This window comes from Xyrauchen texanus, chromosome 44, assembly GCF_025860055.1.
Source record: "Xyrauchen texanus isolate HMW12.3.18 chromosome 44, RBS_HiC_50CHRs, whole genome shotgun sequence".
Taxonomy (NCBI): Eukaryota; Metazoa; Chordata; class Actinopteri; order Cypriniformes; family Catostomidae; genus Xyrauchen; species Xyrauchen texanus.
Genome location: NC_068319.1, coordinates 4,881,403 through 4,897,519, shown reverse-complemented (window position 1 = coordinate 4,897,519; position 16,117 = coordinate 4,881,403). Strand labels below are relative to the sequence as shown.

Here is a 16,117-nt window from a genome sequence, read left to right as displayed (position 1 = left end):
CTGTGACTGTAAATGTTCGTTTTTCAGACTCCCAGTGAGTAAATTTGGACCTGGCAGATCACATTGGGACAGCTATGACACACTGCACTTTTTCATGATAAAAGCATATCATTGTTACACGTGTAGTTCAGTTTGTTACTAATTTGTTTAAATGTGTAGCTGACATGAAATTTCAAACATTGACAACTTAAAGAAAATTACATTTGTACTTTTTAAATGTATTTGCCATTTTTAAAAGGCTTGAATGTGATTAAAATCGTTGTAAACAGAATATAATTCAAATATGGCCACCCCGGACTCAAATTCCCATGCACCACCTCGATCTCAATCACCAGAGTACTGATCAGCCACACCTGCACATCAGTACTACAGCATTCACTGCACCCTTTATAAGAGACTTTGTCTCATTCAGTCCTTTTGAAGTATTTGCTCAATTCCCTAGTGTTTGATGATACCAAGCTTACTTAATTCTGCCTGATTATCTGTTACACTTTTGACTGTTTGTTGATCATGAGTTTGTCTCTAGCCTGTTGATGTCTGTTTGCCAATCGCCAGACCTTCTGGCTGTACTTACTGTTGGAACGTCTATATTGGATTTTTGCCTTCATTAAAACTGTCCTACTGCACTTGCATCCTCCTCCTGGTGATATATCTGACGGTACACTTTCACATGTATACTGTGTGTATAAATATGGTAGCACCTCTTCCACCATCCTGGTTTAACACACAAAAAATTTGCTCGATACGTGAATAATATGAAAAGATGGTCAGGTGTCATACAGAGATTTTTAAATTTTTTCCAGAGCGTGAATGTAAGATCTTGTAGAAATGAATAGGGTGACCAGACATCCCGGTTTACCCGGGACAGTCCTGATTTTAAGAGATTCTATAAAAAATGTAATTATCTTTCAGCTGGTAGGCTCACTTTATTTTTTTCTTCAGAAATTAAAAATCCTCATCGTCCTTGTTATTGTCTCTGGGATCGTTTGCAGAGAAGAGAAGCAATTGTTTTGTGTTGCACGTTGATTTGACGATTTTACTATTATTCAAGTCTTTCAGCAAACCAGCTGAAATGTATCTACCATGGCAATGAGGTCATGCGCTCGTGCTCTGTCATCCTGTCAGTCAGAGCAAGTTAGAAATGTTGGTCACACTATATTAGGATGCCTTAACTATTATGTACAAGACTATGTATTTACTGTTTAACTACATGTTGTTCTGCAAAATTCTCACATTTGCTGCTACTGAGGTTGAGGTACGGGTAGGTTTAGGAGTAAGGGTAGGGTTAGGGTTAGAATTAAGGGTTAGAGTTAGGTTTTGGGGTAAAGGTTGTGTTAGAGGTAAAGTTAACAGTGTAACTACAAATACAATTAAATGCAAGTACTTTAAGTGTAATTACAATCCAACAACATGTGTGTACATAATAAGTACATTGTATCAAATGGTTAAATACATAGTAGTTAAGGCACCCTAATATAATGTGGGTCCGAAATGCCCAAATAAAATGCATTTTCACCAACCAGCTGTTCCTCACACGACACGTGAAAATGCAAACAAGTTGTTTTGCTGTGAATGTTCATTTCCCCGTGAGCATAGACAGCTACACTGCACTTTTCACACCATACAAGGACTTAAATGTTAAGATGTGGGAATTGTGTGTTTGAATTTTAGGTTCCAATGATGTGACTTAAAATGTTTACATGACAAGACAAGTCATTTCGTAATTACGCATGTAATATGACATTATATAGTTAGAATAGGCAACTTGGAATTTGTACATTTCAAAAAAAAAGAAGCTAAATCATGAAAAACAAAATCTAAAATAAAATATGCATTTTCACAGACTACATGTATATACATGTATATTAATGTATATTCAGTATATGTTAAGAGCAGAAGTTTGCATGCCCATTTTGTTTAATCCGTTTTCACCTAACCCTAACCAGAATGTATACAAATCTAAGAGATAAAAGATCATGTTTCTTATGTCGTTCTGCCCTTCTGAAGTTACATAACACAACATTTAATCAAATGTACACAAATCTTCCTGTTCAAAAGTTTGCATCCCCTTGCCTTTTGAGCATCAAGGATTGTTTGCACCTTTTGTAATAGTTGTCTATAAGTCTCTCAGTTGTCATAAGTGTAAAAAAAATTCATACCCTTTTGAATCCAAGCCCCCCCCCAAGCTTGTTTTTCAGAGATTTTTAATGTATGACATTACTAGCATCAATAGATTAAAACAATTAATCATTATACATATTTTGTGATTCCAGAAATGTCTAAAACTGTATGTTCTTCATAAAAAAAAAGTATTACATTTTTAGGCATTTTCAAATAGTTGAATTATTAATGATATACAATGATAATAATCTACCTTATTTCAAATAGAGATCTTGAGGCCACTGTTAGGAAGAGATCAAATGTGCAGAATATGCTGGAAAACCAAAGAATGCGCAGGACCTTGGAGGATTTTTCTTAAGAAAAGTGGTCAGCTTCACTATTCAGTACCAAGCAGGGACTCATGGACAATTATTACACAAACAGTCATTGATCAGTGAGAAAGCAACACACCATATTAAGAATCTAGGGAATGCAAACGCTTCAACAGGACCATTTGTGTAAATTCAGTTACTATTTTAATTGTCGATGTTAATTATTGTCATATGTTTCAATTAAGCAAAAAAAAAAAACAACAAAAAAAAAAACGTGTTTTGGGAGGTCTGTCGGCGCAGTACTTCTCGTGTCGTGCGGATGACGTCACGCGCGCCCTTGACTCAGAGTTGCTCGCGCTGCCTAGAGACGAGTGACTCGTTTATCAGATTACCAGCCGCCACGAGACACGGCGAGCCCTTCATACCTCACTTATTAAATAACATTAAATTACACTGAACACAACCATCTGACCCGAGGGTAAGTATTTACATCCTTTTATGTTGATTTTATGTGTGATTTTGCAGCTCTTAACATGATTTAATTGTACTGCACACCGGTATTAGAATTGAATTAGACGCATTTTTATAGATTTTATTTTATTTTTTTCTTGACAAATCTGAGTTTTATTGTCTTTCGCTAAGGTCTTTCCCGTTTAAAATTAGATTTGAAGGGTTTGTGGGGAGTTTTTGTTGTTAGCTCGAGTTAGCTGAAGCTAGCCGGTGTGAGCCGATGCCTCTTATTTATATTAGATTAAACTACCGAGTTCTGCCTTATTAGTGGGTGTCATTCTTTTTGTGGCTTAATTTGTATGCCTTTTCTTTTGTTATAATTTTGTATATTTGGTAGAAAGTATCTTGTTTTCTATTCCAGTTGCAGCGGAACTGTCAACAATTCATTATTCTTGGAAATGTTTGCGTAATTATTTCTCCTTAAGCCAATTTTCCACCCACTTTTGAAACTTGTAAAGCCATGTGTCTTTACAAGTCACTCTATAATGGTTTTACCATGATATGGAAAAACTTTTGCCATGTGGAGTTGAGCAGCCAATACATGGACTGAACGTGTATGACCATTGCACTATTTTGTCAAGTGACTTACAGTACACTTATTATTGATTCAGTGTTTTTGAAGTATCCTAAAGTAAATATTTTGTTCAAGAATACAAAGGTGATAGTTCATTAATCAACCCTGGCAGGTTTAAACCTTTAACCTTTCAGTTACCAGCCCAAACCTGTAACCACTGGGCTTCACCCTATGTACTTTAGTAATGCCCTTATTGCAGAAACACTTGCTATTTTGAGATGTGGATGGAATTTTAAATGTTTTAGGGTTTAAAGTCTGTGCATGCATCTTAAAGTCCTCTCCAAGATAAAAGGATATTTATGTATGAGTCTCAACCTTCCCTATAGTTCTATTGTGTGAGTACTGACATAATACACTTGTAAGATGTAAATAAAACCTGTTTCTAGTGTTCAAGCTATTTGTTTATATCATTTACTGTTGCCACAATGTCTGTTTGTTTTATTAATTTAATGACATGCGTTATTTGTTCCAAACATGTTGGTGGTTTCTCCAGCTTCCTGGATCTGGCAGGAATTCAAACAAACAGGCCTTGAACAAAGGAGTACCAACTATAATTAAGAAACCTATTGGATTTAGTGCTGCAGAGGAGTTTGATTTCTTGTGGTGGTTTTGGAGAGGCGGTGGAGCTGTTTTACGGACTGCGATGCATCGCTTAAGGACTTGCGCTGCACGGCTACGGCCGCTCACAGCCTCTCAGAGCGCTCAAAGTTTCTCGCAGCTGAGGACAGTGGCGGCCCCAGGGGTCCTAAGGACGTTACAGCCCATTAGGTGCTACACGGCCCCTGTCGCCGCTGAGCCTTTTCTCAATGGAACGAGCTCCAACTATGTGGAGGAGATGTATTATGCATGGCTGGAGAACCCTAAGAGTGTGCACAAGGTAAGACGTCAGCTCTCTGTGATGAGGAAAGAGGGCCTGATTTTGAAGCGAAATCCGGCTGCTCTTTATCTAGAGTGCAACAGTCTGGTTCAGCAAGTAAAAATACCTTTCATTCTTTCAACTGGGTAACTGATCTTTAACAATAACACAGAAAACTTTAAAGACAGTCCTACCATGATGTTGTTAATCGATGCAATATGCTTCTGTTGAAGCCATCAGCCCACTTTATTTAAACTTCTTTTTTGATGAATTGTGTTTAATAGCGGAACATGTGATGAATAACTACAATACCCATGACCCTGCAGAGAAAGATCCACCAATTAGAGAACCCCGGGCAACAAACCGCTGCAAATGAACTCTGCAGCGACCACCCAGTTATGTAATGCACTGCGAATGATACATCGAAGTCTCACTAAACTGCTTATATATTTGTTTATGTCTGAATATTTTGCAATGAGCTTGTTTTGATACTTAAAAACAGTAACTTTCTATCAATAGTTTTCAACAATGCCTGCACACTTTTTCACCCATCTTGGTTCTGGAGGTATTTTTCCAATACATTTTTTCCAAAGGGATTTCATAAAATCCTTTATTAAGTCGTGAACCAAACCAACCACCGCATAGGTGAAACAAAACATTACAAGCTTTGATTTGAAGCAAAATTATTTGAAAATTGAACAAAACAGAATCAAGGAAGATTAATTCAGGACAGAATAATGACGTAATATTGCTGGGGAAAAAAAATCAGCATCCATGGTTTGGCAAAAGAAGAGAAGATGTGTCACAGACTCCGGTAATTTGCAAGACCTGTCAAACTATTATTGCGAAAAAAAACACTGTAACACCACAAATCTGTTCCAACACCTGAGACAGTGCATTAATAAATAAATTGATCAATTGTCACACATTATACATACATTTCTGCATATACATGGTGAAATTATATATATGCAGAGTCAGCCATGATACGGTGCCCCTGGAGCAGATAGGGTCAAGGGCCTTGCTCAAGGGCCCAACAGTGGTGTCTTGGTGGTGTTGGGGCTTGAACCCCTGACCTTCTGGTCAGTAACTCAGAGCCTTAACTGCTGAGCCACCACTGCCCATTAAAAATATATATGAGTCCCTCGACATGTACAAAAGCACATCCCAAACCCCGTTCGAACCAGGTGAACCACACGACCCGGCGCAACAGTGCAGTGTGGGACAAGTTTTGATTGCTTCACACCATACAAGAGGAGCTCAAAAAGGCATAAAGAAATAACTGACGCCATCACATATTATTTATGCAAAGACATGGTGCCCCACGTACACCGTCAGTAAAGACGGCTTCCAAACAATTATACTCCTGAACGATCGATAAGCGATACCAACGTCCATCGCAAAGTTATTTTTCGTGAGTTACTGTAACACTGAAATGCATTTATGAATGTTGAATGTGTGACTAAGTAAATTGCAATATATCTCTTAAAAGAGATAAGAGATATATTGCATATATAAAATATTTTTGTCCGTATTGCACAGCCCTGATATACATTTTATTGCAAACTGTTTAGATATTTACAAATGTGTGTAGGAAGACCAACTCAATTGAATCATTCACAGTATGTCATGTGAGTGGGCACAATTCTATTGATTGGTGGAGAGTTTCTCTTCAGGATCATGGGTAGTGTAGTTTCTCACCAGGAATTCTGCTAGTAAACATGATTACTAAAATAAAGTTGAAATAAATTATGCAGACTGTTTGCTTCAACAGAAGCACATACCATCGATAAAAACCTCGGAGCCCAAAGGTAGGCAGTTTGCTGCAGAGGAACTGCTTTGGTCTACAAGGTCATGCCTGAGGGCGTATCAGTTTTATAACGTGACTTTGTTCCCCCTCTCTGACAGTAAGCTTAGCTGTGCAGGGTTGCTACGTAAGACTTTTCTTTTCCATGTCACATGCTCTGTGTGGTTTCCACAATGTTTTCACAACACACAGAAATTTTCACACTGAAGTATCATACTGAAACAAACTTGGTCACATGCAGTGTTCAAACCTGCTGCGTTACTCTTCCATTTAGTTATTTATCTTTAATCTTAAATTGATGTCAGTTAATGTTCCACACTTAAACATGCCTTTAGAAGTATTTTCCAGGCACTATGGTATTTGAAGGTAGTGACATTTAGAATAAGTGACTCAGTGGAGTGGCTTACGTGTGCCATCCTTGAAAAAAGATATAGTCTTGTAATGTAATCCTCAACTGGTTGCTCACTGAACCCAAATGCATACTTCTGCAAAAGTTGTTGGTTGTAGACTGAAGTACTGATGCATTTACAGAAGTTTAGTTAAGTTGTTGTAGCACACTGTGGAAAAAAAGCAAAGCAGCCTTCAATTTGCATTTGGGATTCTATTCAAAACAAGTCAAAGGATTGTGCCTGTGAGAATTTTTTGAGCAAATGAAGTTGATTTTAGCAGGTGTCAGGCAGTCTTTAGTACACACACTACAATACAGACTCCCCTCGTGTGCCCTGCTGTGAAATGATACAGCGCTGGCTCTCTCAATTTAACATGCTGAGCTCTTTATCTTCTCAAAACAGGAAAGCCTTTTAGAGCCTTATTAGTCTAGTATGAGGTCATTAAATTAGAATAACCTGGTATATAGGTAAGTAAGCCCTCGCTTTCCAGATCAAGGTCAGTTAGACACAGTCTAGGGTCCAACCTGCTCTTCAAACCTATGTCATGTCCTGGTGTGAACTAAAACCTTTTCAAGTGTTTGCATCTTCAGTCTTCGGTTATGCAATTGAACATCCCAGCTTATTAAATGGAGTTTTGCTGCTCGGATCAGCAGAATACTTAAATTTGGCCCCTGCACAGATCCCAACAAAGTGAATGATTCAGATGAGGTTTGTCAACAGTGATTTAGCCCATGATCAGACCAATACAGAATCTTTACACACAATTCAGCAGAAAACTCCACAGATTTGGGACACCCATCAATCACAAATTTCCCCACACCCCCTACCCCTTGCATGTTTATTTATTAAATATTTTAAGCAATTATAAAAGGCTTTCATCGGCCATTAAAGCTGTAGGATTTGTAACTCTGTTTAAAGGGGGTAATTAAATTTTTTATAGCTTTATTATTTTCCCTGAGGTCCACTGATAATGTTAGTAAAGTTTTCTCATACTCATAATTTAGTCATAAATTATAATTTTGCAACATGTCTCTGGCCATCTGTCTGAAACGTTCAGTTTTGGCCTAAGCACCTCATTAAAACTTCAACATAAATGCTCACTGTTATGATTGGCTAACAGCATGCAGCCCCTCAAATAGAGTCATTTTTGAAACTCTATCGGAAGAGAATGTACCAGCTCAACAACATTAAAAAACTAAATGTCAGGGTTTACACACAATGCACATCCAACACATTGCATCTGAATATATTATTGTTTATCTCTGTCACAACCATCTACACTCACACCCTATTTACACTGGACACCAGAGTCATGTCAAAAGCAATAGAACCCATTATAATCAATGATGCTGTCTACCATGGATCAACTGATCTCAATAGAGATGATGCAAGAGGAACAACACAACACAATACACTGAGCATAAATATGCATAGTACACACACATTTTGGGTCAAATAGTCATTTTTCTATGACATTCTATGACAAAAACCCGGCAGAAATGGGTTTCCTCAGAAGGGTGGCGGGCGTCTCCTTTAGAGATAGGGTGAGGAGCTCAGTCATCCGTGAGGAGCTCGGAGTAGAGCCGCTGCTCCTTTGCATCAAAAGGAGCCAGTTGAGGTGGTTTGGGCATCTGGTAAGGATGCCCCCTGGGCGCCTCCCCAGGGAGGTGTTTCAGGCACGTCCAGCTGGGAGGAGGACTCTGGGAAGACCCAGGACTAGGTGGAGAGATTACATCTCCACACTGGCCTGGGAATGCCTCAGGGTCCCCCAGTCAGAGCTGGTTAATGTGGCTCGGGATAGGGAAGTTTTTGCGTGGAAAAAAAAAAATGTAACTATACTTTTCAGTATTGGAAGTATATTTATTATCCAAATTTCTCTTGCTTCGTCCGGCATCTTGGATTTATTCGCCCATCGAGCTCATTACAGTGCATTCTGGGATTGCCTACCCAGGGAAGGATACAACCAATGCTACCTTAAAATTTGTCCAAAACGAGGTATCTTATGAAATACCCATGTTTTGCCTTCACGTCGGGAGCGCACCTATGATGTCTTAAAATGCTGTCTCTTGGAACAGACCCAAAGACAAAAGTTACTGAGTGCACCTTTAAAATCTAGTTTTTGGCAATGTAGCAATATCTCACATTTCTGTTGTGCAGCACTTCATTTGACAAAAATAACTTGTTTTTTCGGATTATGCTGTGAGGATTTTTTGTAAAAAAATTATAAAAAAGAATGCAATGTTATACTGTATAAATTGAATAATTCTATTTTCATTTGATTTAAAGTTTTAATTATTTAATTTGATTAGACATAATTTGATAACAAAATTTAATTAAAATGTTGAATACGGCACATTTAAATAATCACCATTTTAGTGATGAAATTTAATAAAACCATCAAATACGGAATTCTGAAGAAAGAAGAAAAAAAAGTAATTACAGTATACATCATGACTTCTCATGTGTTTTTGCTTAAATATTATACCCATTGAGCACATAAAATGCCCTGGAAAATGTACTCGAAAATCGGGTCCACAGATTCACTCTGGGCCCACACCACTGCACTTATAAGTTTTAATTTGAAAACACATTTATTTTGCAAAGTTTACACCTCTCATCCACACTATAACAGCGTTTTCCTCCTCTGAAAATTACGCTTTTCGAAAACACTTTCCATTACTGTATACTTTGGAAAACAAAAATGGATCAGTATGGATGTATTTCTAGGCAACTTTTTATATTACCAGATAAATAATCGGAATAGTATAAGTATTCTATTCTTTATTCAAATATTTTTAGAACATTGAATATGTTTTTTTGTACTTGACAATTATAATATTGTTATTTTCTTACGAAGTTTCTGCTCCTCCTCTTACAGTCCTGGGACATCTTCTTCCGTAACGCTAACTCAGGTGCTCCCCCCGGCACCGCCTACCAAAGCCCCCCTCCACTGACGGTGAGGCTGTCAGGACTGTCTCAGGCCCAGACGCTGGTTGGAGCTCAACCCAATGTGGAAAAACTGGTGGAAGACCACCTGGCCGTTCAATCCCTCATTCGTGCCTATCAGGTATGAGTAAGATCCGGAATATCAAATTAGCAAACAGACGTTTTGGAAACTACTTTTGTTTTCCATGTACTTTTTTTTTTTTTGTTTTTTTTTGTTTTTTTTTGTTTTTTTTTTAAGCTTATATGATGCTGATGTTAATTTAATTATGGTTGAAAGATGGTATGGTATGATTTTTTTGTGACTGCTTCTTGTTCATACAGGCACACTGTATTTTTTCATTGTTTTCAATCTAATCAATGTAAAGGTGACACTAGTGTTGTCAAAAGTACCGGTAATTTGGTACCAAGTCGATACTAATATTAAAAAAGATGTAACGATTCCAGTGTTTCTGCTTTACCGGTAGTACCAAGCACCAATAGTACCAGTCCGGTACCAGCGTGCAGTATGACTGACATGCGACTGCTTTTAAATGCTCATTTTGAGCACGTGCTCCATTTCTCCTTACACTGAAATGGACAATTACGGTAATCAAATTGTCCAAATAAAATTGTGAAGTAGCTCAGCTAGTATTGATGCTGACTTCCACCACTGGAGTCGTGAGTTCGAATCCAGGGTGTGCTGAGTGACTCCAGCCAGGTCTCTTAAGCAACCAAATTGACCCGGTTGCTAGGGAGGGTAGAGTCACATGGGGTAACCTCCTCGTGGTCCTATAAAGTGGTTCTCTCTCTCAGTGGGGTGCATGGTGAGTTGTGCGTGGATGCCACAGAGAATAGCGTGGGCCTCTGCGGTAATACGCTCAACAAGACACATGATAAGATGTGTGGATTGACGTCTCAGACGCGGAGGCAGCTGAGATTCGTCCTTCGCCACCTGGATTGAGGCGAATTACTACGCAACCTCAAGGACTTAGAATGCATTGGGAATTGAACATTCCAAATTGGGGAGAGAAGAAAAAAATTATGTCCTAATGTGATTTATTAAACCGCTAAAGGCTACAATCTTAGTTTGGAAGAGATGCATACTTTGAATTAATAAATCTGACCGCTCATGCATATTGATAATCATTCATGACATGTTGTATCAGATGACAGAGCAAAGCACTAATCTTCTATGAACCATGCAGCACATGTAAACCATATATTCATATAATTAAATCACAGCATTTGTACTTTAATATCAACTAAATTTATTTATAAATCATTTAAAACCAAAAGTGACCAAAGTGCTTCACATTAATAAAATGTAAAACATAACATTTACATTTTACCAGTAACACCAGTAATCTAAAACACAACATCTTTCTCAAAAATGTGTCACTCAAAGGTCGGGCAACATATATATGTCATAATAAAAGCACATATCAAAATATAAGCTTGAGCCCTTAAATTGAAGAAATTGTGACAGAAATGTATTACAACTGTTGAGTAAAATGTAATATCCACTGTAAGTATAATAATAATAACTGAGCAATATATCACAAACAAGACTGCTGTTAAATAAAAGTTTGGCCAAAAAAATGCAGTGATGACTTGTTGAAAAGTTTTATTTTCACTTATTAAAAGTTTTAAGAATGAATTGATTAGACACCATTTTGATGATGAAATTAATTTAAACTAAAACATGGAGTGCTGGAAAATAATAATAATAACAAAAAGGAAAACATGATTCGGTAAAGAATAAAACAGATTTAAGTAGGGTGCTACTTAAAAACCCTTAAGCAATGCATCCTTTATTGAGAAATACTCTTAAGGAAACGTGCATTTCTTTTAATTTATTATTACATTTAAATGTAACTTTTTAAATAGCCTAAACGGGTGTGTTCAATAGCACATTGTCATATTAGCATATTTTGCTGTGAATTGAAAATGGCTTATAATGCTAAAATTGCCATTTTATCCTAGAATTTAATCTGCAGTTCTGCCCACATGATTACCTTGTGAGTGCTGTCGCCTTACTCACATGTCAGAGGTCATCATATAGCCAAACTCAAACCTTTTGGTATCAGTTTTGTACATTTTGATGATGCCCCAGTTACTGTCAGGTTCCATCAAGTTGGTGAGAAATGTCTGTGGAGTGCAGTGTGTCTGTGCGAGCGTGTTCACTCAATGTATTAACTGTGCTGAATGTTCTTCTGTCCCTGTTCTCTGTCATCTCTCTGATGGTTTTTGCTTCCACTCTGTCCTGATCTCACCTCCTCAACTGTCCCCTCCTGTTCTTTCTATTTCTATTTTGTATGTACATCTTTTATCTGGAACCCACTGCAGATTCGGGGACATCATGTTGCACAGCTGGATCCTCTAGGAATAATGGATGCTGATCTCGATTCGTGCGTTCCTGCGGATATAATTACATCGTCTGATAAACTTGGTGAGTTTTTCGACCAGGTGTTGGAGAATGACTGAATCTTTTTTTCTGTGGCATGGCTTGCTTCTTTGCCATTCAACCCACCATATAGATCATATTCCCCTTTTCTGAATCTTGCATGGAGTCTAAACCTGTTTGGGTATTTGCAATAGGTAAAATTAAAACACATTCAGCAGTCAGAGTTGTTTGTGTTCGGGTTCAACATATTATAAACACTACCTGGGAAAAGTGTGTTGTTGAAGAGGATGGTTATGTTCCAAACCTAGTGACTGTGTTGGTTTGCATTTATAGTTCTGCGTTGGTGGGTCTGCGTCATTATTTGAGTACACAGACAAAATGCTGTTGTATTGAGACAAAAATGCCTGTATGTTTAATAAATAAACAAAGGCAATGCAATGGTATTTTTTTATTCCTCCTCAATTTGGAATGCCCAATTCTTCATGGTGACTCCGGGTGGTGGAGGATGAATCTCAATTGCCTCTGCTGAGACCACGTCTTATCACGAGGCTTGTTGAGCACGATACCGTGGAGACATAACGCTTGAGAAAGAATCACGCTATTATATATACCACATTATAGTGACCACGAGGAGGTTACCCCATGTGACACTACCCTCCCTATCAACTGGGCCAACTTGGTTGCTTAGGAGACCTGGCTGGAGTCCCTCAGCACGCTCTGGATTCAAACTCGCGACTCCAGTGGTGGTAGTCAGCGTCTTTACTCGCTGAGTTACCCGGGCCCTCTGTAAAAGTATTTATTAAATTATTGAAGCATTAAAAATGAGTTCATAAAAGTATGAAGTATTTAGGTACATATAATGTATTATACATGTTGCCTGCTTTGCAGAAAGATAAATTGGGCCTAGACTGTATGATTGCTTTTGAGTCGCTTAAATAATAATAAATAAATATTATTGCATGATTTGATGCTCCATGCTGAAAATTTTGTTTTAAATTGTTCAATAACTGCTTGCTTGCCAACACACAATGTGTGTCGTTCTTAAGCTTAAAATCTTTAGTATGCATTTAGGCAGAATAACCAACTCTTAACAGGTGCTTTTTTTAATCTGCTGACAAATAAGAAGTGTTCCTGTTTCATAACATGTGAAATATGATTATTTACTGTACACCATTCTGGAAAACATATGGTCAACACATCATACTGATCGGAAAGTTCTGGATTAAAATGCGACAAGTATTGTTTCACTCACATACCTGATATATAGTGAGTAAAAGACCCAAGAAAAGTTTATTAGATGTATACCCATGTCTTTTTGTGAAAATGCGACACAACCTCAGATAATGTCTTGTCATGCTGGGGGGTGGTCTCTGTTAACACAGTGGACCAATCACAGCTGTTTCATCTGTGTCGATGCGTTGTTACGTTTTTAAAGAGGTTTATGTCAGGCTACACTGCGCCGTAGGATATGCAGTAATACAAAATGCTGATCTAATGCATTTTAGCTCTCACACAGTGTGCTCGTCCGTAGACATTCAGTCTAATTTTCAGTTCATTGACCACCCCCCATTGTTTCATTGAATATCTCAGCCAAGTAAATCTTTTCATGCCTTATTTTGTTATTTTATTTAAAATAATTGAACTGATCTATGTAAAGTTATGATTCTAAGCTTTCAAATGATACCCCATATGTATTTTAAACGTGAAGCACCCTCTTTTGGACCTGCTGGTGTGTCCCCAGAGTTGAAGAGGTACATTTTTTTTAACCCATTATTTTTATATATTTAATTTCACTGAACTAACGTGTTTATTCGATAGCCAGGCAAGGCAAGGCAAGTTTATTTATATAGCACATTTCATACACAATGGTAATTCAAAGTGCTTTACATAGAAGAGATTAAAATAAGAAAAAAAAAAATAAGAATAATTGAAACAGTTTAGAATATAAAATACAGTACAAACAGTCGGACACACAGTGGCACAGTGCTCATTCAGTAAATGCACAGCTAAACAGATGTGTTTTGAGTCTGGATTTGAATGCACAACTGATCTCTTCTGGAAGCTGGTTCCAGCTGCGGCTGGCATAATAGCTAAAAGCAGACTCTCCTTGCTTAGAGTGAACCCTTGGTATTTCTAGCTGATGTGATCCTAATGATCTGAGTGATCTGTTGGGTTTATATTCAGTGAGCATATCTGCAATATATTGAGGTCCTAGCCCATTGAGTGATTTATATACCAGTAATAATACTTTAAAATCAATCCTAAATGTAACTGGGAGCCAGTGTAAAGACCTGAGGACTGGTGTGATATGTTCATATTTTCTGGTTCTGCTCAGAATCCTGGCAGCAGCGTTCTGTATGAACTGCAACTGTCTTACGGTCTTTTTGGGAAGGCCAGTGAGGAGTCCATTACAATAATCCACCCTGCTGGTGATGAAAGCATGCACAAGTTTCTCTAGGTCTTGACTGGAAACAAAGCATCTAATTCTTGCAATATTTTTCAGATGATAGTATGCTGATTTAGTTATTGCTTTGACATGACAACTGAAACTAAGGTCTGACTGTAGAGACACACCAAGATTCCTGACTTCATTTTTAGTTGTTTGACCCCTAGCGTCAAGGTATGCATTCACCTTGAGAACTTCATCTTTGTTTCCAAACACAATGACTTCAGTTTTGTCTTTGTTTAACTGAAGAAAGTTTTGGCACATCCAACTGTTAACTTCATCAATGCATTGGCACAGGGAGTCAATGGGGCTGTAATCGTTAGGTGATAGGGCTAAGTAGATCTTTGTGTCGTCTGCATAGCTGTGGTAAGTAATTTGGTTCTTTTTCATTATTTGGCTCATTGGGAGCATAGACAGGTTGAACAGGAGTGGTGCAGGAATTGAGCCTTGAGGGACTCCGCATGTCATGGACGTCCACTCAGACTTATGGTCTCATATACTCGCATAATAACCTCTCCCTTTTAAGTATGACCTGAACCATTTTAGGACCATCCCAGAAAGCCCCACCCAGTTTTCCAGCCTGTCAAGAAGTATGCTGTGATCAACAGTGTCAAATGCAGCACTGAGGTCGAGTAGTACCAGTACTGATAATTTGCCTGTATCAGTATTTAAGCGAATATCGTTTATTATCTTTATGAGCGCTGTCCAAATGAATCTGAAAAGATTTGAGGGCTTTTGAATCAGAAATAAATTAAATGGGGATATCTAAATTGATACCCAGCCCTAGTTGACATTTAATTTGACTGCCTGCCATCTTGGATGAACATTTTTATTGAGCATGTCACAATACATTTGATCTGTGATGGAAACATGGAACACTCCTTTTACACCTAAAAATGTTGTTTGTGATGCAGCTCATCAGGTTTTGGAATAGAGCCTCTACATTTGAACCCTATTACAACACACCCAGGCCTCTGGGCTTTACCCATTGTAAATGATGTTTCCTCATACAGTGGTATATTTCACATTTGACTTCAGAAGTGTCTGTTTGTCAGTTAAGTAGTGTATTTCTCATCTAGTGTCATGTTTTAGTTTCTCCTCTTCTCTGCAGATTCCTAGTGCTCTTTCAGATCCTTTCTTTCTTTTATTGCTCTAGTAATGCCTAGCCTGTTTGCTTTTCTCAGTTCTGAAAAGCAGTTGCTTTATTTCTCATTGTATTATGAACAAAATGTTTTTGAGTTTTATGTTCATTGTATTTAACAGCAATGATCAGATACTTTAGCAAGACATGAGCCACAGGCAATACTGTAGCTCATTAAATGTCTTTATGTACAGTTGTAAACAGCATTACGATGTTTATCTGATGTTAACTAAACATTATACAGTGTTCTGCTTCAACAAATTTAGAATAAGAACTAGTAAAATAATCTAATTTTTTTTTACTTAAGAATTATGATTTGATTAACGTAGTTTTCACACCTTTATTCAGTAGCTCAAAAATGATTGGAGTCAATAGAATACTGTGCTGCAATGAATGTTTCAGTCTTCCAAACTGACTTTAAAAACTGATGCAATCTGTTCTGTGTTTCTCCTAATGGCAAAGCATGACATTTTACTGCCTTTTTATCAATGGTAGACTGATTGTCAATGAACATACCAAACTAGTGACCTGTCTATCCATAATGTTTGGACAACGGAGGGTTATAAAGCGCAGCAGGTGGGGTGAGTGAGTTTTGTACTGTGTGAGGGCACTGCATTGTTGTGATTGTCATTT

At 37.7% G+C, this 16,117-nt stretch overlaps 1 protein-coding gene across 1 annotated transcript in view; it reads left to right on the top strand.

Annotated features, from left to right (window-relative positions):
• The first annotated feature begins 2,795 nt into the window (after nt 1-2,795).
• ogdhb (oxoglutarate dehydrogenase b) overlaps nt 2,796-16,117 on the top strand; it is a 30,818-nt gene continuing 17,496 nt past the window's right edge. The window contains 4 exon segments of the mRNA XM_052117685.1: nt 2,796-2,910; nt 4,010-4,393; nt 9,447-9,635; nt 11,840-11,942. Coding sequence (XP_051973645.1) covers nt 4,160-4,393; nt 9,447-9,635; nt 11,840-11,942 — 526 coding nt within the window. The 5' untranslated portion in view covers nt 2,796-2,910; nt 4,010-4,159.